This window comes from Salmo trutta, chromosome 14 (genome assembly GCF_901001165.1).
Source record: "Salmo trutta chromosome 14, fSalTru1.1, whole genome shotgun sequence".
NCBI classification, from domain to species: Eukaryota; Metazoa; Chordata; class Actinopteri; order Salmoniformes; family Salmonidae; genus Salmo; species Salmo trutta.
Window position 1 is genome coordinate 3,646,223 of NC_042970.1, and position 26,800 is coordinate 3,673,022.

The 26,800-nt window shown below is 42.2% G+C and overlaps 1 protein-coding gene across 2 annotated transcripts; it reads left to right on the forward strand.

Annotated features, from left to right (window-relative positions):
- LOC115207269 (LIM and cysteine-rich domains protein 1) lies at window positions 1-26,197 on the forward strand. 2 transcript variants are annotated; one of them, XM_029774248.1, is made up of 8 exons: window positions 1-184; window positions 7,919-8,004; window positions 9,418-9,538; window positions 10,016-10,141; window positions 17,749-17,898; window positions 18,240-18,455; window positions 25,264-25,406; window positions 25,525-25,636. In XM_029774248.1, exons 1-8 carry the CDS (start codon window positions 158-160, stop codon window positions 25,619-25,621), a joined length of 966 nt encoding a protein of 321 aa, XP_029630108.1. In that variant the 5' UTR covers window positions 1-157; the 3' UTR covers window positions 25,622-25,636. The 2 variants fall into 2 exon arrangements, with proteins under 2 accessions (XP_029630108.1, XP_029630107.1); XM_029774247.1 differs by lacking the exon at window positions 25,525-25,636 and adding an exon at window positions 25,737-26,197 and having other exon boundaries at window positions 5-184; window positions 25,264-25,479.
- The last annotated feature ends 603 nt before the right edge of the window (window positions 26,198-26,800 follow it).

The window sequence follows — 26,800 nt, forward strand, 5'->3', positions numbered from 1 at the left end:
AGTCATTTAAGCCTTCTTTGTCAGACTCGTGTGCAGCAGAAAACCATAGTAGTGGAGTTCACCACAGTTCTCTGAAGAGAGCAGAGCTATCCAACACACCTCCAGATAGGCTACGTTTCTCTTTGGAACTTTATCTCAGCCCTTCAACTTGAGGACTATGGATTTGACCTCTGGAATAGAGAAGGTGAGTGAAACACACTTGTAAATGTTTTCACAATTAAAAAAAAAAAAAGTGTTAAAAAATAATAATTGTAGCAGCAACCACAATCTATGCATAATCTTCCATATTTCCTGTAGTGTTTTCCACTGATGTCTGTACTAGTCTGTTAGTGTAACCTGTTCCCTTCTTGAACCTGACCCTGTCAGTGTTTTGTGAGGAACGGTGGTGCTAGGTTTTCTTATAGGAATGCAAACGTTATATTCTGACCAGTAATCCACCAAGACTGATGTTTTTTTTAAAAAGGGTTTATCTCCCTACATACAGTGTATTCGGAAAGTGTTCTGACTCCTTTTTCCACATTTTGTTACGCCTTATATTTTTCCCCCCCTCATCAGTCTACACACTACCCCATAATGACAAAGTGAAAACACAGAAATGCCTTATTTATTCAGACCCTTTGCTATGAGACTTGAAATTGAGCTCAGGTGCATCCTGTTTCCATTGATCATCCTTGAGATGTTTCTACAATTTGATTGGATGAGATGTTTAAACAACTTGATTGGAGTCCACCTGTGGTAAATTAGATTGATTGGACATGATTTGGAAAGGTGCAGACAGCTGTCTACATAAGGTCCCACAGCATGTCAGAGCAAAGACCAAGCCACGGTGAGGCATGGCGGTGGCAGCAGCAGTGTCATGCTGTTGGGATGTTTTTCAGTGTCAGGGACTGGGAGAGTAGTCAGGATGGAGGGAAAGATGAATGGAGATAAGTAAAGAGATCCTTGATGAAAACCTGCTCCAGAGCGCTCAGGACCTCAGACTGGGGGCGAAGGTTCACCTTCCAACAGGACAAATGACCCTAAGCACACAGCCAAGACAATGCAGGAGTGGCTTCAGGACAAGTCTCTGAATGTCCATGAGTGGCCCAGCCAGAACCCAGACTTAAACCTGATCGAACATGTCTGGAGAGACTTGAAAATAGCTGTGCAGCGACGCTCCCCATCCAACCTGACAGAGCTTGAGAGGATCTACAGAGAAGAATGGGAGAAACTCCCCAAATACAGGTGTGCCAAGCTTGTAGCGTCATACCCAAGAAGACTCGAGGCTGTAATCGCTGCCAAAGTACTGAGTAAAGGTTCTCAATACTGATATTTCTGTTCTTTTATACATTTGCAAAAATCCATAAAGTTGTTTTTTCTTTGTCATTATTGGGTATTGTGTGTAGATTGATGAAGGGGGGGAGAAACAATTTAATCAAATATTAGAATAAGACTGTAACGTAACAAAATGTAAGTCATGGGGTCTGAATACTTTCCGACGGCACTGTAGAGCATTTATTTTGACCTCTATGGGTCATTTAAGCTGTCTGATCTTTTTAATGGAAGGCCTAATAAAAGAAAGTGTGATACTTGTTGACTGAGCACGGTATGCATGTGTTGAATCTTAGTCTGATATTGGAACAGCGGGAACGGACACATGCCTACTGTACACATGATAACATATGCACTATATACACATGGATTTAGTACTGTAGATATGTGGTAGTGTAGGGGCTTAAGGTCACACAGTATGTTGTGAAATCTGTGAATGTATTGTAATGTTTTAAAAATTGTAGAAACTGCCTTAATTTAGTTGGACAGACAGGAAGAGCAATGGGGATCTCATAATAAATACAAATATTGAAAGCAGTGTCCTCTAACAAAGACTTTTCACTGGCTACGGTATGCATGGTGTTGAAAGGTCTTAGTCTGATATCGAAAGCCGTGTCCTTTAACAACCACCTGTCTATGGTGAGCTGCTTTAGACCGTTTGAAATACCAAAAACTAAGCCACAACCTTTTTAAAATCCTCTCTGAAATAGCTTGACCGTCCGTCTCTCTCTTAAGCTTACTTGACCGTCCCTACGGATTTATCCTGAATTCACACATTGTTGTGCTGCAGATGATCCCAGCCAACATGACCTCTCCCTCCCGGTGGGAGGCGCCCTACTGTTGTCTAGAGCCCTATGGGTCTTGGTTAAAGAAGTAGTGCGCTAGATAGGGAATAGAGCGCCTTTTGGGATGGAGTCTTGGTCTAGTCTGTTTCTGTGTCACAGCTATTCCTCCTGTCACACTAGAGACTAAGACGGATCACATCAATTCAACAGGACAGACCCATTAAAATACTTTCCTACATTTCAACAACAACCCCAACCCTGTTCTTGTACTCACACAAAGTTGTCATATTTACGAGTGACACATTTAACAATTCTCTGAAAACGGTTCTGAACCCTACGCTGAACTCCTCGACTCTACAATAGGGAAGGAAGAGTTCATGAAAGACCTCAGTGTTTCAGAAACAAAGTATTCCACAGTCCAATCAATAAACTGAGTTTGATGAGCAGTAAGCTACAATATATATGTTATTACAAAAAGACAGTGGCATTTTATTCTATTCATCTACAATTGTCTATTTATAGTTGATTGGATGTGTCAACGTGTGTTTATTGAAGACTAGAGGCTCTTTAGCCACTTCAGTTTAGACGTGGCCTCCTCCATCCAAGTCTTTCCTAGAGCTATTAGGCCCTTCAGTTCCGCACCCGGCTCTGGCTGAGTTCCTAACTTCATACTTAACGTGTTTAGAACGACAGAGCCGTTACAACATTACAGCCATTTACAACGAAAAATAGATCCTCCACACCTACTTTGCTTTGCTCACTCTTCCCGTCCGACTAAAGCAACATTGGTTTTTAGGCAGCACACAATTTTTCTTATTTTCACACCCTAATGTGGTTGCAATGAAAGTCTATTTACTTTTTTTTATTTTCATAGCAACACTATTTACGGAGAAATATGTAGCTAGCATATCTCACTATTTATGGAGAAATATGTAGCCAACATCTCATTATTGATGCAGAAATATGTAGCTAGCATATCTCACTATTTAGGCAGCAAAATGTAACTTGCATATCTCACTCGTTATGTATTTATACTCCAAGCATAAAGACTGACTGGGTTATTGTGGCTCTATAAATCACACAATTTTTTTCTGGTTTGAGAGAACCTGCAGCTTGTCGTGTGTGATCGTCTGTAAGTTGTTTGTGTGTGCGCCACCTCTGAGTGAACAACATTGTCATTCAGACCAGTTGTTTACTTTGGCGGTCACATTAGTGCATAACAGACGTCTGCCAAGCCGAAGTGGCTGCCTCACCCTGCCTGCATTGACACCTTCTATTTACCCTGACCGACAGCCATCAGAGCTGTGGATTACAAAGGGATTTGATACCATGGTTGCCCTCCTAGTTTGTTTTGTTGCTCTCCTGTTTCTAATGCTGTCTGCTTAACCTTTTCAACAGACACTTTCAGAACAGAAGTGCTGCCTGGGGAATGGCACCCCTATGAGCTCTGGTCAAAAGTAGTGCCCTATATAGGGATTAGGGTGCCATTTTGAACGGGCCCTCTGTCCTGTGTGTCCTTCGAGTCCCATGTCTCTGTCATGTCTCTTCTCTGTATTCCTGTGAAGGACAGCGTGATCGATGATGGTGCTTTGTACATAAAGCAGAGCTGGCTTTGGCAGTCTACTCTGCAACATCATGGATTATAAATAGACCTGGACCAGAGGGAGGGGAGGGGTCAGGCACACGATGCTGTGCTCATTGGTCCCTCTTCAGAAAAGTGTCTCCGAGTAGGAGTACTGATCATGGATGAGTTTTTTTGCCTTTTAGATCTCAATGAATAAGATTAGCAGCTTGCGAAAGTATTTCGCCCCCCCCCCCCCTTGGCATTTTTCCTATTTTGATGCCTTACAACCTGGAATTAAAATAGATTTAGCATTTTGATTTTGTTTGTATCATTTGATTTACTCGAACATGACTACCACTTTGAAAATGCTACATCTTTTTTTGTGAACCAAACAAAGACACAACTGAACTTGAGTGTGCATAACTATTCACCCCCTTAAAGTCAATACTTTGTAGAGCCACCTTTTGCAGCAATTACAGCTGCAAGTCTCTTGGGGTATGTCTCTATAAGCTTGGCACATCTAGCCACTGGGATTGTTGCCCATTCTTCAATGCAAAACTGCTCCAGCTCCTTCAAGTAGGATGGCTTCTGCTGGTGTACAGCAATCTTTTAAGTCATACCACATATTCTCAATTGGATTGAGGTCTGGGCTTTGACTAGGCCATTCCAAGACATTTAAATGTTTCCCCTTCAACAACTCAAGTGTTGCTTACGGTCGTTGTCCTGCTGGAAGGTGAACCTCCGTCCCAGTCTCAAATCTCTGGAAGACTGAAACAGGTTTCCCTCAAGAATTTCCCTATATTTAGCGCCATCCTTCAATCCTGACCAGTTTCCCAGTCCCTGCCAATGAAAAACATCCCCACAGCATGATGCTGCCTCCACCGTGCTTCACTGTGGGGATGGTGTTCTCGGGGTGAGGAGAGGTGTTGGGTTTGCGCCAGACATGGCATTTTCCTTGATGGCCAAAAAGCTACATTTGTCTCATCTGACCAGAGTACCTTCTACCATATGTTTGGGGAGTCTCCCACATGCCTTTTGGCGTACACCAAATGTGTTTGCTTATTTTTTTCTTTAAGCAATGGCTTTTTTTCTGGCCACTCTTCCGTAAAGCCCAGCTCTGTGGAGTGTACTGCTTAGTGGTCCTACGGACAGATACTCCAATCTCTGCTGTGGGGCTTTGTAGCTCCTTCAGGGTTATCTTTGGTCTCTTTGTTGCCTCTCTGATTAATGCCCTCCTTGCCTGGTCCGTGAGTTTTGGTGGGCGGCCCTCTCTTGGCAGGTGTGTTGTGGCGCCATATTCTTAATTTTTTTTAATAATGGATTTAATTGTGCTCTGTGGGATGTTCAAAGTTTCAGAGATTTTTTTATAACCTCACAATTTTGTCCTTGACCTGTTTGGAGAGCTCCTTGGTCTTCATGGTGCCCCTAGCTTAGTGGTGCCCCTAGCTTAGTGGTGTTGCAGACTCTGGGGCCTTTCAGAACAGGTTTGTGTGTGTGTGTGTGTGTGTGTGTGTGTGTGTGTGTGTATGTATATGTATGTATGTATGTATGTATGTATGTATGTGACACTTAGGTAGCACACAGGTGGACATAATTAGTTAAATAATGTGACTTCTGAAGGTAATTGGTTGCACCAGATCTTATTTAGGGGCTTCATAGCAAAGGGGGGTGGATACATATCCACTCATAGCAAAGGGGGGTGGATACATATCCACTCATAGTAAAGGGGGGTGGATACATATCCACTCATAGTAAAGGGGGGTGGATACATATCCACTCATAGTAAAGGGGGGTGGATACATATCCACTCATAGTAAAGGGGGGTGGATACATATCCACTCATAGTAAAGGGGGGTGGATACATATCCACTCATAGTAAAGGGGGGTGGATACATATGCACGCACCACTTTTCCTCTTCTTTTTCATTTCACTTCACCAATTTGGACTATTTTGTGTTTGTCCATTACATGAAATCCAAATAAAAATTCATTTAAATTACAGGTTGTAATGCAACAAAATAGGAAAAACACCAAAGGGGATGAATACTTTTGCAAGGCACTGTATATGGGGGGGGAGACCTGACTCTAGATCAGCATGCTTTGTGAATAAGAGCCATAGTTTCTCAGAACAAGGACCCCCCCCCCCCCCCCCCCCCCAAATCAGGCTTTGTCCAAGAGAGAGAGAGAGAAAAACAACCTGGCTCAGGTCCCAAGTTTAAAATAAACATCTTCAAGTCTATTCTAAGCTGTTCATTCATGAGCTTGTTGTTTAGACTGAGTTGAAGCATTAAGGAAGAGTTGGCTCATAAGTCAGACCAATCACTACAGAATTATATTGGAGGATCACGCAGTCAGACACACACACACACACACAGAGAGAGTTAGACAGCACGCTGCTGCAGGATACACAGGACAGGGCTGCTTCATCACAGGGATCGTCCATGTACAAACTGCATACATACAGATAAACACACACACACAGTTGTGGGAATTTTTTCTGTTTTTTTTCTCTTCTTCTTAATGCTTTTTGGTTACTATTGGATATAATTGTATCTCAAGTGTCATGAAGAATACATTTTTTTTTTTTTTATAAAATAAAAATCCAGTCTCAATGACATCATTCTAGTCGTGGGAGAGTTTCAGTGTATCTGTAATCCGTGACATCACTCTGCTAATGTTTTAGGAGTCTGAAATGGTGGCTATTTTCAAGAATCTCAAATGTAAAATATATTTTGATTTTGTTTAACACTTTTTTTTTTTGTTGGTTACTACATGATTCCATATGTGTTATTTCATAGTTTTGATGTCTTCACTATTATTGTGTGTGTGTGTGTGTGTGTATACGGCCCTGTGAGTGTGTTTCTAAATGATGTTCCAATGACCTGCCACTGGTATTAAACAAAGCATGTGTGTCCATGTATGCTGATGACTCAACCATATACGCATCAGTAACCACAGCTAATGAAGTCACTGAAACCCTTAACAAAGAGTTGCAGTCTGTTTTGGAATGGGTGGGCAGTAATAAACTGGTCCTGAACATCTCTAAAACTAAGAGCATTGTGTTTGGTACAAATCATTCCTTAAGTTGTAGACCTCAGCTGAATCTGGTAATGAATGGTGTGGCTGTTGAACAAGTTGAGGAGACTAAATTACATGGCGTTACCTCAGATTGTAAACTGTCATGGTCAAAACACATAGATTCAGTGGTTGTAAAGATGGGGAGAGGTCTGTCCATAATAAAGAAATGCTCTGCTTTCCAAAAGCAAGTCCTGCAGGCTCTAGTTTTATCTTGATAATTGTCCAGTCATGTGGTCAAGTGCTGCAAGGAGCTGTCCCAGAACAGAGCGGCACGTCTTGATCTTCATTGTAAACAGAGGGCTGTACATCAAGGAAATGTACAGTATTATACAGAGCCATGAATGCATGGAACTCCCATCTTATATAGCTCAAATAAACATTAAACCTGGTTTCAAGAAAACGGATAAAGCAACACCTCACGGCACAGCGCCTCTCCCCATGTTACCTACGTGTGTGTGTGTGTGTGTGTGTGTGTGTGTGTGTGTGTGTGTGTGTGTGTGTGTGTGTGTGTGTGTGTGTAACTGAAGATATGCGCGCGCGCGCGCACACACACACTGCATGTTCATGTTTTTAAATGTATGGAAAGTATTTTTGTCTGTAATGTCTATTTCGTTATGTGACCCCAGTAAGACTACCTGTTGATGTTGGCATTTTTATTTATTTCTCATTTTTATTTAACCAGGTAGGCCAGTTGTTATGACCAAAAGTTATCGTACTTCAATATTTTTGTCAATGTTAGGACTACAATCGATGTTTCTGAATAATATCGATGCCACACAGGCTGTTTGGTTCAGTTCCTCTTTAACATGTTCACACACACACACACACACACACACACGGTGAGATGATTTGCCTTTTTAAAATGTATTTATTTCACCTTTATTTAACCAGGTAGGCTAGTTGAGAACAAGTTCCCATTTACAACTGTGACCTGGCCAAGATAAAGCAAAGCAGTTTGACACATACAACAAGACAGAGTTACACATGGAGTAAAACAAACATACAGTCCAAGGCTAATGAGGATCCTAATAAATCGCATCAAAGGGGTGTCTGTATGCTTTATGAGTTGAGGATACGAGGCTTTCAAATGCCTCTGAGGCTCAGGTCTGTGTCCACTGAGTGTTTCCCTCCCTGTATTCCTTGTCTAATCGTCTGTCTCCTCTCCTCCTCCTCTCCCCAGATGTGGTCAGCGGCTCTAGTAGGGAAGGGTGCAACGTGTCTGTCATGTAAAGGGATCTGCTCTGGATTCCTCCCACATTCCTGGAGGTAATTTATCCCCAACGTTACACACAACGCAGTGGTGTAAAGCAAGATGGCTTCCTAAGTTTTCCTAGTTCCCTTTTAGTTCTCCCCTAATGGTTCTGGAATGTTTTTGCTCCATTTGCCTTGACTGCCTCTCTGCCGCCGATGGCCATAATGGAGTGTTTTTGTGTGTGTGTGTGTGTGTGTGTGTGTGTGTGGTCCTGAAATATTGTCCTTTTACCAAATGGCACCATTTCCGCTAGACTACTTCTGACCAGAGCCCCCCAAGGGGCCGTGTAAACAGTGGTGCCCCCCCCCCCCCCCCCCAAGGGGCCGTGTAAACAGTGGAGCCCCCCCCCCCAAGGGGCCGTGTTAACAGTGGTGCATTATATAGGGAACAGGGGGCTATTTGGCATTCAACTAATCTATGATAAACACACCGTTCTAAAACTGACCAGAATCCACTGCTCCCATTCAACTATTCCTAAGAATATATAATATTTTATGTGTTTCATTTTTAGCTTTAGGACTAAACAACTTTTGATAGTTGTTCAGCTGAACCAAACAAAAATTGATTTTGTTTTATTGCTGTTGATATGAAGAGGTACTTCCTGTAGATATTTTAGTTGGAAAACTAAAATATAATATCCCATAATTCTTTGCATAAATGAGGAAAAATTCTAGACATGAATCAGTTTATTTTCCAAAGCTTGTGAATGTGACTTGTTCTAACCTATGTCTTCAACCTAAGCCAGGGGTATTGAAATCCTATGAGTTTCCCAGAGCACTGCTGGTTTTCTGTTCTACTTGATAATAAATTGCACCCACCTGGTGTCCCAGGTCTAAATCAGTCCCTGATTAGAGAGGAATCCTCCACCTGGTTTCCAAGGTCTAAATCAGTCCCTGATTAGAGAGGAATCCTCCACCTGGTGTCCCAGGTCTAAATCAGTCCCTGATTAGAGAGGAATCCTCCACCTGGTGTCCCAGGTCTAAATCAGTCCCTGATTAGAGAGGAATCCTCCACCTGGTGTCCCAGGTCTAAATCAGTTTCTGATTAGAGAGGAATCCTCCACCTGGTGTCCCAGGTCTAAATCAGTCCCTGATTAGAGAGGAATCCTCCACCTGGTGTCCCAGGTCTAAATCAGTCCCTGATTAGAGAGGAACAAAAAAAGAGATACATTGGAAAGATCAAGTAGATCCATAGGTTGCTGGTTCTGATCTTAGGACCAATCAGAACCAAGCACACACCCACCCATCACAAAGAGTGGAAGTGTTTTGTACAATAATGTATGTTAGCTATTTTGAATCATCATCTGCCCTCTTCTACTCTGCCATGCCGTGTTCTACTCTGCCCTGATCTGTTCTGCCCTGCATGCAGGGTGTCCGGACACTGGAGGATGACTTTACCTTTATATATGACGAATTCTCTGCCTCCAGAAAAGCCTGTACCCAGTGTGGCTGCAGTGTGGAAGACCATGGTCACAGCTCAGACCTAGAGGATGATCACAAGATGGGTCGTCTCCTCGCCGACTCCAAATACGTCCACCTGACAGCCAAGGTGATCTTTTGATTTGATGGATTTTGAACATTTTTAAAAACACAATTCAGGAGGAATACACTGCATTTCATATCATCAAGGAGATTAAGTTATTCTGAATCCCGGGTAAAAGAGGTCTTCTGACGTCAATGGGACTTCATCAAGGTTAAATAAATAATGTTATTTTATTGGATAGAATAGAGCAGGTCTGGGCAATTCCTGTCCTCGGGGGGGGGTTTAAACTGTTTGCATTTTTAACTAAATATCATGATTAGTTGATTATTGGAGTTAGGTGTGTTAACTGGGGCTGGTGGACAAAAGTGTGACACCAATCAGTCCCCCCCGAGGAGTTGCCCAGGTCTGGAATAGAGAGATGTGAAATAGCAGAGGGGACGGCGTTGAACCCAGCTACAGCAGGATGTGTATTCTGGAGGCTTCAGCTTAGACCGTCTGACCACCTGAGGCCATAAATACTGTACATTTTCCATTGTGTAACAGGTGAAGGGCATCCGGGTGTACAAACGTAACCGCATGGTTATCACCAACCCTGTGGTGTCCAGGAAGGACCCCACCTTCAACACCATCACCTACGACTGGGCACCGCCAGGACTCACACAGAAACTGGTGAGGGGGAACGAAGGAAGGGAGGGAAGGAAGGAAGGAACCACTTTACCTGTTGGATTGAGTTAGTAAAAGTATGTAGTTATACTGCATTGAATTAAAATGACCACTTTGCCTGTGAAGTTCAAATTCCATGGTGGAGGACAGAAGCCTGTCCTATTCTGGCCCTGTCCTATTCTGGTGCTCGGAAAGAGGAAACTAAAGTCACAGCAGCTGAAATTAATCAATAATTCCACGTCCCCCTGAGAAAGGGGGGGGGGGGGGAAAGGTTTCACCCTGACACACAGTGGGCACAAGGTTTATTTCTAGACCTTATGTGTTTCTGTCCTGCTAACGCATTCCGCTCTGCTCTGACACGAGGCCTCAAGGGTCCCTGTGGACAAAAGGCCTGGTCGGACCTGGTCCAGCTCCTACAATTTTTTTTTGAAGAGCTCCATTAAAGATTTGCTCTCTTCCAGAATAGGACCTGACTGTAACAGCACAGTGATCCTCAGCCAGAGGCAGCATTGAGGTGTGATGTAGTAGAGGTCAACATAGTTCCAGACTTGGCATTTCCCACCTTTAGTCAGTCAGAACTGATGGTCTGTCCACAGCCACCATCACTACAGAGCCATATGTTTAGAGTTCGGCTCTTTTTAGATGAATTTTCTTCTTATTCTAGATATTTAGCTACATAGCATGTTTGTTTTCTTCTTATTCTAGATATTCAGCTACATAGCATGTTTGTTTTCTTCTTATTCTAGATATTCAGCTACATAGCATGTTTGTTTTCTTCTTATTCTAGATATTCAGTTACATAGCATGTTTGTTTTCTTCTTATTCTAGATATTCAGTTACATAGCATGTTTTTTATATTCCCCATTTAATGTTAATGCAGAGCTCAGTGGTGGAAAAAGTACCCTGTTATATACACCATACACTCAAGTATTTGATCAGTTAAGTTGGCTAATGTTGCTCAACATTTCTCTGGCTAGCTAACGGAGAATTCGATCCAGCCAGCAAGATACTAAACGATACTCACCTCGAACTTTCCAAATGCCAGTTGTTTTTCGATTACAGCTCATGAAGTATGATTCATCACCTTCTCACCCCTGTCTCCATGGTCAGGCTTCACCTACCTCTTCGTTATAGTTCAGGGGACGCGCTGCTGTAACTGACAAGCTGTTTTTCCAGAGCGCACACTGTAACTAGCAAATTGGTTGTCTCTTTTCTCATCAGTCGCGTGCTGCATTCTGTTATGTGAACGATTGACTGAGTCTTGGATACAGCCAGTATTGCTCCAAATGCATCACTCGTTCATTTACAGCCAGTAGTAATCCAAAGCTCTCCCCCCTTCTCATGGGATATACACGAATGACCTAGGTCACCTATTTTGGATATAAAATGGTGAATGTCACCGAGGGTGACTAGTTACAACAAAATCCAGAAAAACGCATGTCAAAAATGTTATAAATTGATTTGCATTTTAATGAGGGAAATAGAAAAAAAAAACGGGATCAAATACTTTTTTCACTCACTGTAATTATTTTATACTACTGGGGAGTTAACATGGCTGTTATAGAATGTTGTAGTGTTAATGGGGTTCTAACATGGCTGTTATAGAATGTTGTAGTGTTAATGGGGTTCTAACATGGCTGTTATAGAATGTTGTAGTGTTAATGGGGTTCTAACATGGCTGTTATAGAATGTTGTAGTGTTAATGGGGTTCTAACATGGCTGTTATAGAATGTTGTAGTGTTAATGGGGTTCTAACATGGCTGTTATAGAATGTTGTAGTGTTAATGGGGTTCTAACATGGCTGTTATAGAATGTTGTAGTGTTAATGGGGTTCTAACATGGCTGTTATAGAATGTTGTAGTGTTAATGGGGTTCTAACATGGCTGTTATAGAATGTTGTAGTGTTAATGGGGTTCTAACATGGCTGTTGTAGAATGTTGTAGTGTTAATGGGGTTCTAACATGGCTGCTATAGAATGTTGTAGTGTCATGTTAATGGGGTTCTAACATGGCTGTTATAGAATGTTGTAGTGTCATGTTAATGGAGTTCTAACATGGCTGTTATAGAATGTTGTAGTGTTAATGGGGTTCTAACATGGCTGTTATAGAATGTTGTAGTGTTAATGGGGTTCTAACATGGCTGATATAGAATGTTGTAGTGTCATGTTAATGGGGGTTCTAACATGGCTGTTATAGAATGTTGTAGTGTCATGTTAATGGGGTTCTAACATGGCTGTTATAGAATGTTGTAGTGTCATGTTAATGGGGTTCTAACATGGCTGTTATAGAATGTTGTAGTGTTAATGGGGTTCTAACATGGCTGCTATAGAATGTTGTAGTGTTAATGGGGTTCTAACATGGCTGTTATAGAATGTTGTAGTGTCATGTTAATGGGGTTCTAACATGGCTGATATAGAATGTTGTAGTGTTAATGGGGTTCTAACATGGCTGATATAGAATGTTGTAGTGTTAAAACCTGTTGAGGCCACGGGTTAGCAATGAACCCTGAGACGGGATTGCTAACAAGGCTGGAAATTCAAAACATAAAAAATCTAATAATTTCAATTTCTCAAACAATCAACTATTTTACACCATTTAAAAGATAAACATATCCTTAATCTAACCACATTGTTCGATTTTCAAAGAGGCTTTACGGCAAAAGCATAAAGTTAGATTATGTTAGGACAGTACATAGCCACAAAAGTACAAACATCCATTTTCAATTCAAGGTCAGGCGTCACCAAAAGCAGAAACCAGCTAAAATTATGCACCAACCTTTGACAATCTCCATCAGATGACACTCCTAGGACATTATGTTATACAATACATGCATTTTTTGTTCCATCAAGTTCATATTTATATCCAAAAAACGCATTTTACAGTAGCAGTGAAATCCAGATTTTTTTCTTCTCTGAAATGCTTCCGGTGAACAACGTTACAATTTTCAAAATTACTATTCGAAAACATTGGTAAATTATAATATTGTCATTCAAATAATTATAGTTTAACATTTCGTAAATGCTACTGTCTTGCCAGATTTCAAAATAACTTTACTGGGAAATCACAAGTTGCAATAAACCGGGTGCTGTGCTTAGAACAAAAGGGTATGCTAAACATGTTAGCATCATCTTGTAACCATGTAATATCAATAATACTATTGTCAATAATCCATTACCTTTGATTATCTTCATCCATTGGCACTTTCAGGAATCACAGGTCCACAACAAATGTGGTTTCTTTTGACAAAGTTCATAATTGATGTCCAAATAACTCCAAGTTGTTCCATGTTGTTAGCGCTTCGGTGGCTACTAAAAAGTAGCGCGGGGTGGGGGTGTGAAGTCACGGCGAAAAGTTAAAAAAGTTACAAAAATAATCTATTTACGTTTGTTCAAGCATGTCAAACGTTGTTTAGCATCAATCTTTAGAGCCATTTTTAACGTGAAACATCAGTAATGTTTCAACCCGAACTCTCCTATGTTTTTTAAAAATGTCTCGTGTCTCATGATTGCGCAGGTGCAGACCATAATGGAAGTGACGACATCCCAGGGACGTCAACTTCACTGTATTCTTATTTGCTCTCTGTTCATCATAGAAGCTTCACACAACTTTATAAAGATCGCTGACATCTAGTGGAAGCCGTAGGAGTTGCGAACTGAATCCTTTCTCACTATGGTATCTATAAAACAATGACACTAAATAGTACTGTCACAAAATTCACATTTTTTTTAATCTATTTTTCACAGGTTTTTGCCTGCAATATGAGTTTTGTTATACTTACAGACACCATTCAAACTGTTTTAGAAAATTCAGAGTGTTTTCTATCTAAATCTGGTAATAATATGCATATCCTAGCTTCTGAGTTGGTGTAGGTGGCAGTTAAAAATGGGCACATATTTTTCCAAAATTCTCAATACTGCCCCCGTAGCCCGTAGAGGTTAATGGGGTTCTAACATGGCTGTTATAGAATGTTGTAGTGTTAATGGGGTTCTAACATGGCTGTTATAGAATGTTGTAGTGTCATGTTAATGGGGTTCTAACATGGCTGTTATAGAATGTTGTAGTGTTAATGGGGTTCTAACATGGCTGATATAGAATGTTGTAGTGTTAATGGGGTTCTAACATGGCTGATATAGAATGTTGTAGTGTTAATGGGGTTCTAACATGGCTGATATAGAATGTTGTAGTGTCATGTTAATGGGGGTTCTAACATGGCTGTTATAGAATGTTGTAGTGTTAATGGGGTTCTAACATGGCTGTTATAGAATGTTGTAGTGTCATGTTAATGGGGTTCTAACATGGCTGTTATAGAATGTTGTAGTGTTAATGGGGTTCTAACATGGCTGTTATAGAATGTTGTAGTGTTAATGGGGTTCTAACATGGCTGTTATAGAATGTTGTAGTGTCATGTTAATGGGGTTCTAACATGGCTGTTATAGAATGTTGTAGTGTCATGTTAATGGGGTTCTAACATGGCTGTTATAGAATGTTGTAGTGTTAATGGGGTTCTAACATGGCTGATATAGAATGTTGTAGTGTCATGTTAATGGGGGTTCTAACATGGCTGTTATAGAATGTTGTAGTGTCATGTTAATGGGGTTCTAACATGGCTGTTATTGAATGTTGCAGTGTCATGTTAATGGGGTTCTAACATGGCTGTTATAGAATGTTGTAGTGTTAATGGGGTTCTAACATGGCTGATATAGAATGTTGTAGTGTTAATGGGGTTCTAACATGGCTGATATAGAATGTTGTAGTGTCATGTTAATGGGGGTTCTAACATGGCTGTTATAGAATGTTGTAGTGTCATGTTAATGGGGTTCTAACATGGCTGTTATAGAATGTTGTAGTGTTAATGGGGTTCTAACATGGCTGATATAGAATGTTGTAGTGTCATGTTAATGGGGGTTCTAACATGGCTGTTATAGAATGTTGTAGTGTCATGTTAATGGGGTTCTAACATGGCTGTTATAGAATGTTGTAGTGTTAATGGGGTTCTAACATGGCTGATATAGAATGTTGTAGTGTCATGTTAATGGGGTTCTAACATGGCTGTTATAGAATGTTGTAGTGTCATGTTAATGGGGTTCTAACATGGCTGTTATTGAATGTTGCAGTGTCATGTTAATGGGGTTCTAACATGGCTGTTATAGAATGTTGTAGTGTTAATGGGGTTCTAACATGGCTGTTATAGAATGTTGTAGTGTTAATGGGGTTCTAACATGGCTGTTATTGAATGTTGTAGTGTTAATGGGGTTCTAACATGGCTGTTATAGAATGTTGTAGTGTCATGTTAATGGGGTTCTAACATGGCTGTTATTGAATGTTGCAGTGTGATGTTAATACATCATAATGTAGAAACCTTAATGTCCCAACTGTAGAATGGCTCTGCTTCACCTAGTCTGACCTACACAACAGAGAACTCAGATCAAGGTTTTATATTGGATTGAGAGTTTCATTCATCTGTAATACGATCTCAGTGTAGTTTTTTTCTGACACGGGAACGGCTAATGTATATTTCTCTTAGTGGTACAGTAAATATTAGTGGTCTCTCTATAAGAATACCTCAGAGTTGTATGATGCAGCGAGGAACATGATCCAGCCTGCCTGCTAAAGCCTGTGTGTGTGTGTGTGTGTGTGGGGCCTCTCTCCTGCCTGTCTTCCTTATGCTCTTAAAGCCAGGGCCGGCCTTCCAGGAAACCTTCATCAGGACACACTAATGACAGGCAGGAGTGGTGAGCTTTACCCCAAGGATTGTAGAGTGGTGGAATGGTGAGTGGTGAGCTTTACCCCAAGGATTGTAGAGTGTGAGGCAGGCAGAGAGTGGTGAGCAGAGCTTACCCCTTAAAAAGCGCTGTAGCCCACCCGATCTGTCCTGGATGTGCTCACAAAGAAAACCCAATGTGACCGAGGTTTACTATTTACTGAGGCTGTTAGGAATGTGTTCGATGACATCTGTTATTAGGGGAGAGATGAAGGATAATTGGCTGTTTTGAGAGACTAGCTAGATATACGTATTTGTTAGAGATGGAGAAATAGAGTGGTGTGCCAGGTCACAGAGTGCTGACAGTAGTAGAGAAGCAGGGTTGTCCTAGGTCACAGCTGTGGTTTGGTAGGCCCAATGGTTGTGGTGGTTGGCTTGATTAGGAAAGGAGGGATGGAGGGTTGGAAGGCTCTGCTAGCGAGGCAACATTGTGTTGACAGCAGCCTGAAGGCTGTAGGAGAGAGTGATGGTCCCCTAGCTCTCTCACAGCACTGTGAGGTGTAGCTGATTGGCCAGCACTGTGGAACTGCTCTGGAATGCGTGTGTTTGTGTTGTGTGTGTGTGTGCTCCCCCCCCCAAAAAATAAAAATGTCTGCCAAGAAGTTTTATTTGTCATATAACGCTAGTTAAACTGCTCTTAAAGTGGTGGTGTTAAACATCACCATAAAGGCTGCTCTGTTAATAACAACGAGTCAGTGTTGCAGCGTGGGTAATGCGGTCTGCTGCGGTGTGGGTGTGTATGGGGCAGAACAGGGAGAAGGGCCTCAGGGAACTACAGTATGAATGGATCCCTCTGTGCTCTGTTCCCAAACAGGGACCCTGTAGATTAGAGCAGTGGTTCCCAACCACCAACCAGGGGTAATAGGGACCCCTGGGGGCACTTGGTCTAACCACAGGGGGTAAAATGCACATGGGGGGGGGGGGGGGGGGGGGGGGGGTAAATCTGGGCAGAGCAAAATCAGATGGTGGTACTGTAACTGATTTTTATTTATTATTATTATTATTATTATTATTTTTTAAAGGTTAGGAACCACTGAACTAGAGGTTGTTTCTCAACTACCGGGAATGGGGAAACACACCACGGTTGTCTCCCATATGGCCCTGGTCTAAAGTCGTTCACCACGTAGGGAATAGGGTGCTATTTAGGTGGCGTTGTAGGGTGTAGTTCAGGTTTTTTAAAGGGCTTTTCTCGTGTTAAAGGAACCAATCTCAGGTCCCAAAGCCACCTATAGCTGCTGCTGACTACAGTCCTTATTTTAACGAACAGAACTAATCAAAGATGTTACCTGTACCGTTTAGCTCAAGCAATACTCTCAAAGTATTTTACAGGACCCAGCTCCTAAAAGTAACAAAAATACTTGTCTGGACACGTTAGATTTGCTGCTATTGTTGCCGGTGCAACTCAATCTAAGGAAGGTGTTCCTAATGTTTGGTGTACTCTGTGTATATCCTGTAAAACGAAAGGGGGGGGGGTTGTTCATTTGAATTTCATGATATTGTTTAAAAGTGGAAAATTAATTGCATCATTCAAGTCAGGTGTGTGTGTGTGTGTGTGTGTGTGTCCCAAAAGTGATGGGTTAACGGAGCCCCTCACCACTCTGGAAGCCCCTCACCACTCTGGAAGCCCCTCACCACTCTGGAAGCCCCTCACCACTCTGGAAGTCTCTCAGAGTTTTTTTCAGCAACACGTGACAACGGGGTGAGGGGGGGGGGGGGTGAGGGGGCGGGGGGGGGCCTCAGAGCGAGTTGATTTGAGCGGGGGGGTGGTTTGGGATTCACGGCCTCTCTCTCTTCTTACTCCCTCTTTCTGTCTTCTCTCCGTCCCTACCTGTCTCTCTGTCTCTCCTGTCCAGGCAATGCTGTATATGGAGTTGCTTCCAGAAGAAAAGCGTCCTGTAGCAGGGACTGAGGGAGCGATGTACCGGCGCAGGCAGCTGATGAGACAGCTACCTGTCTACGATCAGGACCCCTCCCAGTGCCACGGGCCACTACCAGAGGATCAGGTTAGAATTTGATTTGATACACTTCTTGTCCTTTCAAATAAATAAATCCTCCATTTTGGATTTGTCCACATGTTGGATAGTGTGCTCCGTCTCTTCACTCAGGTTCTTATTTTCAAACCCACACACTATTTGATATGAAGAACCTTCTAAAGAGTGCAGACAGCTACCCATTATTTATGTTAACATACATTTGACATGATTTTGTTATTTTAATTAATAAAATATTAAGCTTCGCGAGCAGTAATAAAAATTACATTCATTAAACCATAGTTGAGGATGGAATATACACCATATAGACTGAACACTTATTTCCCCATCATTGGTCTTGTACCTTCCACCAGCTCCAGGCCATGTCTGTCTTCATGAAGCGCTACAAGGAGGAGGCTCTAGGAGTAGGGGAGGTGGCTCTTCCTGGGGAGGGAGGCGCTAACCCTCCGCCCGTCATCAAAGGAGATAAGCAGAAGAACGGAACTGGGAATGGGCAGGCCACCAATGTCCAGCCAGACCCTGTTGATACTCCTACCACCAATGGGACTGACTGCTGTAAAAGTGAATATGTAAGTCTCATTTTAACTACAATATTTACAGGAGTGTTTGCTTTACGTGTCAGATGGTTTTTGGGAGTAACTATTCTATTGGTTCCATTAAGCCAGACAAGCACAGATTAAGTATTTGAAATGATTTCTAATACTACTTGAACCCAGATCTGTTGACCTCGTCTCTCACCTATCCTCAGGCTCTTCCTGCTTCCAAAGAGCCTCCCACTCTACTCCACGCCTTTCCATTCTTAGGCTACTTTACATTTCTCTTTCATTACTCAATTCCTTACTTTTCTCTTTCATCACCCCTGGACTTTGAAGGAGATATGTTTTCCTACAAGAATAATTTGAGTTTTTTTTTTTAAACAGAAAATAATTTTTTTGGTTTTGACATTCATATTACAAATGCTTAGCTCTCTTCACTTTTTAATTATGTTGAACCATAAAGTTCACATACAGGAGTTAAGATTGGAATGAATGGTGGGTTGGTCGCTGTGGGTGAAAAGCCAGCACTTGAAGAGGACATTAGAAACATGTATACAGTTGAAGTCGGAAGTTTACATACACCTTAGCCAAATACATTTAAACTCCAGTTTTTCAAAATTCCCTGTTTTAGGTCAGTTAGGATCACCACTTTATTTTAAGAATGCGAAATGTCAGAATAATAGTAGAATGATTTATTTATTTCATCACATTCCCAGTGGGTCAGATGTTTACATACACTCAATTAGTATTTGCTAGCATTGCCTTTAAATTGTTTAACTTGGGTCAAATGTTTCGGGTAGCCTTCCACAAGCTTCCCACAATAAGTTGGGTACGTTTTGGCCCATTCCTCCTGACAGAACTGGTGTAACTGAGTCAGGTTTGTAGGCCTCCTTGCTCGCACACGCTTTCTCAGTTCTGCCCGCATATTTTCTATGGGATTGAGGTCAGAGCTTTGTGACACCCACTCCAATACCTTGACTTTGTTGTCCTTAAGCCATTTTGCCACAACTTTGGAAGTATGCTTGGGGTCATTGTCCATTTGGAAGACCCATTTGCAACCAAGATTTAATTTCTTGACTGATGTCTTGATGTTGCTTCAATATATCCACATAATTTTCCAACCTCATGATGTCATCTATTTTGAAGTGCACCAGTCCCTCCTGCAGCAAAGCACCCTCACAACATGATGCTGCCACCCCCGTGCTTCACGGTTGGGATGGTTTTCTTCGGCTTGCAAGCCTCCCCCTATTCCCTCCAAACAAAACAATGGTCATTATGGCCAAACAGTTCCATTTTTGTTTCATCAAAATGACCAGAGGACATTTCTCTAAAAAGTACAATCTTTGTCCCCATATGCAGTTGCAAACCGTAGTCTGGCTTTTTTATGGCAGTTTTGGAGCAGTGGCTTCTTCCTTGCTAAGCGGCATTTCAGGTTGTCGATAGAGGACTCGTTTTTACTGTGGATATAGATACTTTTGTACCTGTTTCCTCCAGCATCTTCACAAGGTCCTTTGCTGTTGTTCTGGGATTGATTTGCACATTTCGCACCAAAGTATGTTAATTTCTAGGAGACAGAACGCCTCTCCTTCCTGAGCGGTATGTCGGCTACGTGGTCCCATGGTGTTTATACTTGCGTACTATTGTTTGTACAGATGAACGTGGTACCTTCAGGCATTTGGAAATTGCTCCTAAGGATGACAGACTTGTGGAGATCTAAAAAAAAAATTCTGAGGTCTTGGCTGATTTCGTTTGATTTTCCCATGATGTCAAGCAAAGAGGCACTGAGTTTGAAGGTAGGCCATGAAATACATCAACAGGTACACCTTAACCTCTTACATCTAGATGTTCCGCTAGCGTAACGTCTGCTCCAATATCCAATGATGGGCGTGGCGCGAAATACAAACTCCTCTAAAATCCGAAAACTTCCATTTTTCAAACATATGACTATTTTACAGCCATTTAAAGACAAGACTCTCGTTAATCTAACCACACTGTCCGATTTCAAAAAGGCTTTACAGCGAAAGCAAAACATTAGATTATGTCAGCAGAGTACCCAGCCAGAAATAATCAGACACCCATTTTTCAAGCTAGCATATATGTTACAAAAACCAAAACCACAGCTAAATGCAGCACTAACCTTTGATCTTCATCAGATGACACTCCTAGGACATTATGTTATACAATACATGCATGTTTTGTTCAATCAAGTTCATATTTATATAAAAAAAACAGCTTTTTACATTAGCATGTGATGTTCAGAATTAGCAAACCCACCGAAAACATCCGGTGAATTTACTAAATTACTCATGATAAACGGTGACAAAAAACAATTATTTTAAGAATTATAGATACAGAACTCCTTTATGCAATCGCGGTGTCAGATTTTAAAATAGCTTTTCGGCGAAAGCACATTTTGCAATATTATGAGTACATAGCTCGGCCATCACGGCTAGCTATTTTGACACCCACCAAGTTTGGGGCTCAGTAAACTCAGAACTACTATTAGAAAAACTGTATTACCTTTGCTGTTCTTCGTCAGAATGCACTCCCAGGACTTCTACTTCAACAACAAATGTTGTTTTGGTTCCAAATAATCCATAGTTATATTCAAATAGCTCCGTTTTGTTCGTGCGTTCAGGTCACTATCCGAAGGGTGACGCGCGAGCGCATTTCGTGACAAAGAAATTGTAAATATTCCATTACCGTACTTAGAAGCATGTCAAACGCTGTTTAAAATCAATTTTTATGCGATTTTTCTCGTAAAATAGCGATAATATTCCAACTGGGCGACGTTGTATTCATTCAAAGGCTGAAAGAGGAAAATGGAGTCATCTCGTGAACGCGCATCTCAGTCTCACTGTCCCCAGGCTGACCACTCACAAACTCTGCTGCTGTTCTTTGCCCAGAGACATCAGACACCCCATTCCACTTTCTGGCGGCTTTAGAGAGCCAATGGAAGCCTTAGAAAATGTCACGTTACAGCACAGATGCTGTATTTTTGATAGAGATGCAACAGAAAGACAACAAATTGTCAGACAGGGCACTTCCTGTATGGAATCTTCTCAGGTTTTGGCCTGCCATATGAGTTATGTTATACTCAGACACCATTCAAACAGTTTTAGAAACTTTAGAGCGTTTTCTATCCAAATCTACTAATTAAATGCATATTCTTGTTTCTGGGCAAGAGTAGTAACCAGTTTAAATCGGGTACGTTTTTTTTATCCGGCCGTGCAAATGCTGCCCCAACAGGTTAACTTGGTCTTTTGTTTAGACATGTAGCTAGCTAGCTAAACAGTGAACCATAATCCCCATCCATAGAGTACTAGCAATACAAACCGATTGTCATAGCCAGCTAAAGTTAACCAAATAGGTTCAATGTTAGCTAGCAATGCAAATGGATTTCTGAGATACTATTACAACACAGATCATACATGTCATTTTAGCTAGAGAGCCACCCACCTAACACTAGCTAGCTAGCTAGCTAACCATTTAAGCTTTAACTTGCAATGAAAACAACTTTCTGACAAAATTAGAAATGTATAATATGTGAAACTGTAGCTAGCCTCTTACCCGTATACATGGATAAACACCTCACGGCAGACTGCAACCCCTTTCATTAAATAAGTCGTCCTGTATCGCTTCCGTTTTGTTTGTACAGCTTGTTTGGAAAGTTGTGTCAAGTCACTTGGTTCACAAGTGATGTCATAAGAATCGTCCTCATGAAAGTAGTCCATCACAACTTTTATTCCACTGACCTTTTTCGATAGCGCCTGAAATTCAGGGCAGCAATGTTATTGAGAGCAGTATCAAGACATTTTGCAATTCTCCATCGCTAATGTTTTATATATTTTGAAAAAAAAAAAATGCAGTAGAAAGGATTACAATTTGATAATGAAATAATAACATAAATGGGTTGGACATGCTGAGAGAGGAGTTTTGGATTGGTCTACCGTGTAGCATCAGCTGTCTATAAAATGAACTGCTCGCTATGTGTATTTGTCACATGCGCCGAATACAACAGGTGTAGACATTACAGTGAAATGCTGACTGACAAGCCCTTAACCAACAATGCAGTTAAGAAGTTTTCAGATTAAAAAAAATAAGTGTTATGTAAAAAAATAGAAAATAAAAGTTACAAATAATTAAACAGTAGCTGTACAATAACAAGTGAGGCTATATACAGGGGGTACCGGTACAGAGTCAATGTGGAGGTTATATACAGGGGGTACCGGTACAGAGTCAATGTGGAGGCTATATACAGGGGCACCGGTTAGTGCCGGTCTCAGCCAATCATGGCTAACGGGAAGGTTCCTGTCTTTTTTTTTTGTGGCTAAACCAACTAGGCTCATAATTTAACAACTTTATTCATATTTACAGATGACACAAGTTTGTTATTAAGGCACATGAAAGAGCAAATGTTCCAAAAGGCATTTCTGCCAAAAATACATTTGGATAAAAAAAAATGAACATTCAAATGCCTCTCCTGTGAAGTTGTGACTTACGACATATGCCTAGTTTCCTGAAACTAGTCACTTTTTTTTATATAGACGTGTGTGTGCCTTTCCAAATCATGTCCAATTGAATTTACCACAGGTGGACTCCAAGTTGTAGAAACATCTCAAGGATGATCAATGGAAACAGGATGCACCTTAGCTCAATTTCGAGTCTCATAGCAAAGGGTCTGAATATGTACGTAAATAAGGTATTTCTGTCTTTAAAAAATTTCAATCTGTTTTTGGTGTGTGTGTGTGTGTGTGTGTGGGGGGATGAGGGAAAAAATAATTACAATAAATTTTAGAATAAGGCTTTAACGTAACAAAATGTGGAAAAAGTCAAGGGGTCTGAATACTTTCCGGATGCGTTGTATGTAGTTCTGTCCTGTGAGCTGTTCTTGTCTATCAATGTTCCGTATTATGTCACGTTTCATGTTCTGTGTGGACCCCAGGAAGAGTAGCTGCTGCTATCGCCACAGCTAATGGGGATCCTAATAAAATAGCCAAATACCAAATGGACATTAAAAAACAACGTCTATCAAGCCTTTTCAGAGTGACAGTTACACTGTAGTCTATGATTATGACAGGAAAAAAATATATTTTTTTGTGGGGGGCATCATTTTGTATTGTGGACAATCATTTAGGTAACAAGCATATACAGCAAATGGATGCAAGTAGTTGTCTTCTAGCGTTGCTGTCAGATGAAAACGTCGTCTCCAAAACATTTTTTTTTTTTTACATGTAGTTACTGTTTTTTTTTCAATACATCCGACACTGAAGATGGGCAAAACCCAATTAGGATCCTTGAACCCGTAAGACAGAAGCGGTGAATGGGTTGTCTTCACACACTGAGGTCCAAATGGTTCCCTTTATAGTACACTAGTTTTGACCAGGGTCCATAGGGCTCTTTGACCAGGGTCCATAAGGCTCTTTGACCAGGGTCCATAGGGCTCTTTGACCAGGGTCCATAGGGCTCTTTGACCAGGGTCCATAGGGCTCTTTGACCAGGGTCCATAGGGCTCTTTGACCAGGGTCCATAGGGCTCTTTGACCAGGGTCCATAGGGCTCTTTGACCAGGGTCCATAGGGCTCTTTGACCAGGGTCCATAAGGCTCTTTGACCAGGGTCCATAGGGCTCTTTGACCAGGGTCCATAGGGCTCTTTGACCAGGGTCCATAGGGCTCTTTGACCAGGGTCCATAGGGCTCTTTGACCGACCAGGGCCCATAGGGCTCTTTGACTGACCAGGGCCATAGGGCACTAGTTGGGACACAACCTTGTAAGTGCCTGTAGGGCCCTTGTCTTTTCAACCTAGTAAGTGCCTTTGTGGATAGTGATAAAACCAAGGATTTATGACTCATTGAGGCCGTCTGTGTTCAGCTGCTAGGAAAGGATGTGTTTATGCCCTGTTAAAATATCAACTGAATAAACCGGGCTGGCTACAAATGTGGGAGTAGGAGTTCTGTTCTCTCTCTGCTTCTCTTTGTCTCCATCGGTCTCCGCTTCTCTCTCTGCTTCTCTTTGTCTCCATCTGTCTCCGCTTCTCTCTCTGTCGTTGTCTCCATCGGTCTCCGCTTCTCTCTCTGCTTCTCTTTGTCTCCATCGGTCTCCGCTTCTCTCTCTGTCGTTGTCTCCATCGGTCTCCGCTTCTCTCTCTGTCGTTGTCTCCATCGGTCTCCGCTTCTCTCTCTGCTTCTCTTTGTCTCCATCGGTCTCCGCTTCTCTCTCTGTCTTTGTCTCCATCTGTCTCTGCTTTTCACTCTCTGTCTTTGTCTGTGTGTCTCTCTGTCTGTCTCTTTTCTCTCTGTCTTTGTGTCTCTTACTCTGCTTCTCTCTCTGTCGCCGTCTCTGTCAGCTCAAGTGTGGACAATCCTTTGCCTTCAGATGTTAGTCTCACTACAAAGTGTGACTGTACATTGACATTTGTTTTCAACTGATTGTCATTGAGAACGCTATCTTTATCTTAAAGTCTTCTATATAGTACATACAGGCCATCGTTACGACAGAGACAAACAGACAGACGGAGAGCATTATGAAAACAATTAAAAGCTGACTAAACATCTGACTTTGCTTATATCATAACAAGAATGCACCACGTTTCGGGCTTGGCTTTGACGCTGTTGCTGTAGTGATGTGGGCTGTGAGAGAGGACGATGCACTACCATCATGTTGTGTGGATGGGACAGTATACTGGCTAGTGGGTTACCCCCCCCCCCCCCCTCCATTCCTGCGGTGTAATTTTGCTCAACGGAGTTGTTTGTTTTTTCTCCCCCTGTTCCCTCTTATTCCACATCTTTCACTTTTGTCCCCCCCCACCACCCCATCTCCCTCGACTCTCCCCCTCCTACAGCATTGCAGTGGTTGCGGGGAGCTCGCCCCCCTGGACAGTCCTGTGGTCTATGCAGAGTGGGCGGGTTATGACAAGCAGTGGCACCCGACCTGCTTCGTGTGTTCAGAGTGTGGAGAGGCTCTGGTGGATCTAGTGTACTACTGGAGGGAAGGAGAGCTGCTCTGTGGAAGACACTACTGCCAGAGGACCAGACCACGCTGTTCAGGATGTGATGAGGTGAGAGGTGAAGGGAGGGAGCGGAGAGGAAAGGGGGGGGGGCAGGAGGGAAGGAGAGCTGCTCTGTGGAAGACACTACTGCCAGAGGACCAGACCACGCTGTTCAGGGTCTGACGAGGTGAGGGGAGACTCATGGGAATAGAATAGGATAGGATGAACATTAAGGTCCCAACGGGTTTTTGGGTTCCATAGAGAAACATTTTATACAATAAAGATGCACCTTAAACACATCCTATTTTTTCTCCTCCTGTTTGCAGCTGATCTTTTGTGAGGACTACAAGAAGGGGGCAGATGGCCGGGCGTGGCACCAGGACCATTACTGCTGCTGGCGGTGTGGCCAGAGTCTTGACAGCCCCTGTTCCTGTCCCCAAACACCCAGCCCCGGGCCTGTTTAGGCCCTCCACCACCCAGCCGTAACCAAGACCGCTTCTGACACTTCCTGTCCCCAAACACCAAGACCAGTTTAAGACAGGCCCAATGCTCTTTACACCAAGACTGGTTTAGACCCCCTCCCTTTACCCATCTGCCAGCAAACCCATTATACCAGGGCTGACCATCTTCTAGAGATAAAATCACATATGTATATAATAATGATTTATTACATATCATTCTATGTCACTGGGCCAACCCTTCTCTCGGGGACCTACAGTACCCCTGCAGGATTTCCATTCATTTCCTTATGAACCGTTAATAAAGTCTTCAGTGATTTAGTTGTGAACTAAGGGCTCTTTCCTTAGAGGCTGAAACGCATACATGAATAGTCATGTGTGCCATTTTAGAATGCAGTAACTAGCTTATATTTGCTTAGTATCAGGTAGTCACTAGGAAGGGCCATCTAAGGAGGTCCACCACTATACATTATCCAGAAATACACTATATATACAAAAGTATGTGGACACCCCGATTTCAAATTAGTGGATTGGGCTATTTCAGCCACACCCGTTGCTGACAGGTCTATAAGCACACAGCCATGCAATCTCCATAGACAAACATTGACAGTAGAATGGCCTTACTGAAGAGTTCAGTGACTTTCAATGTGGCAATGTCATAAGGTGCCACCTTTCCAACAAGTCAGTTCGTAAAGTTTCTGCCCTGCTAGAGCTGCCCCCGGTCAACTGTAAGTGCTGTTATTGTGAAGTGGAAACGTCTAGGAGCAACAATGGCTCAACCGCGAAGTGGTAGGCCACACAAGCTCACAGAACAGGACCTCTGAAAATCATCTGTCCTCAGTTGCAACACTCACTACCGAGTTCCAAACTGCCTCTGGTAGCAACGTCAGCACAATAACTGTTTTTCGGGAGCTTCATGAAATGGGTTTCCA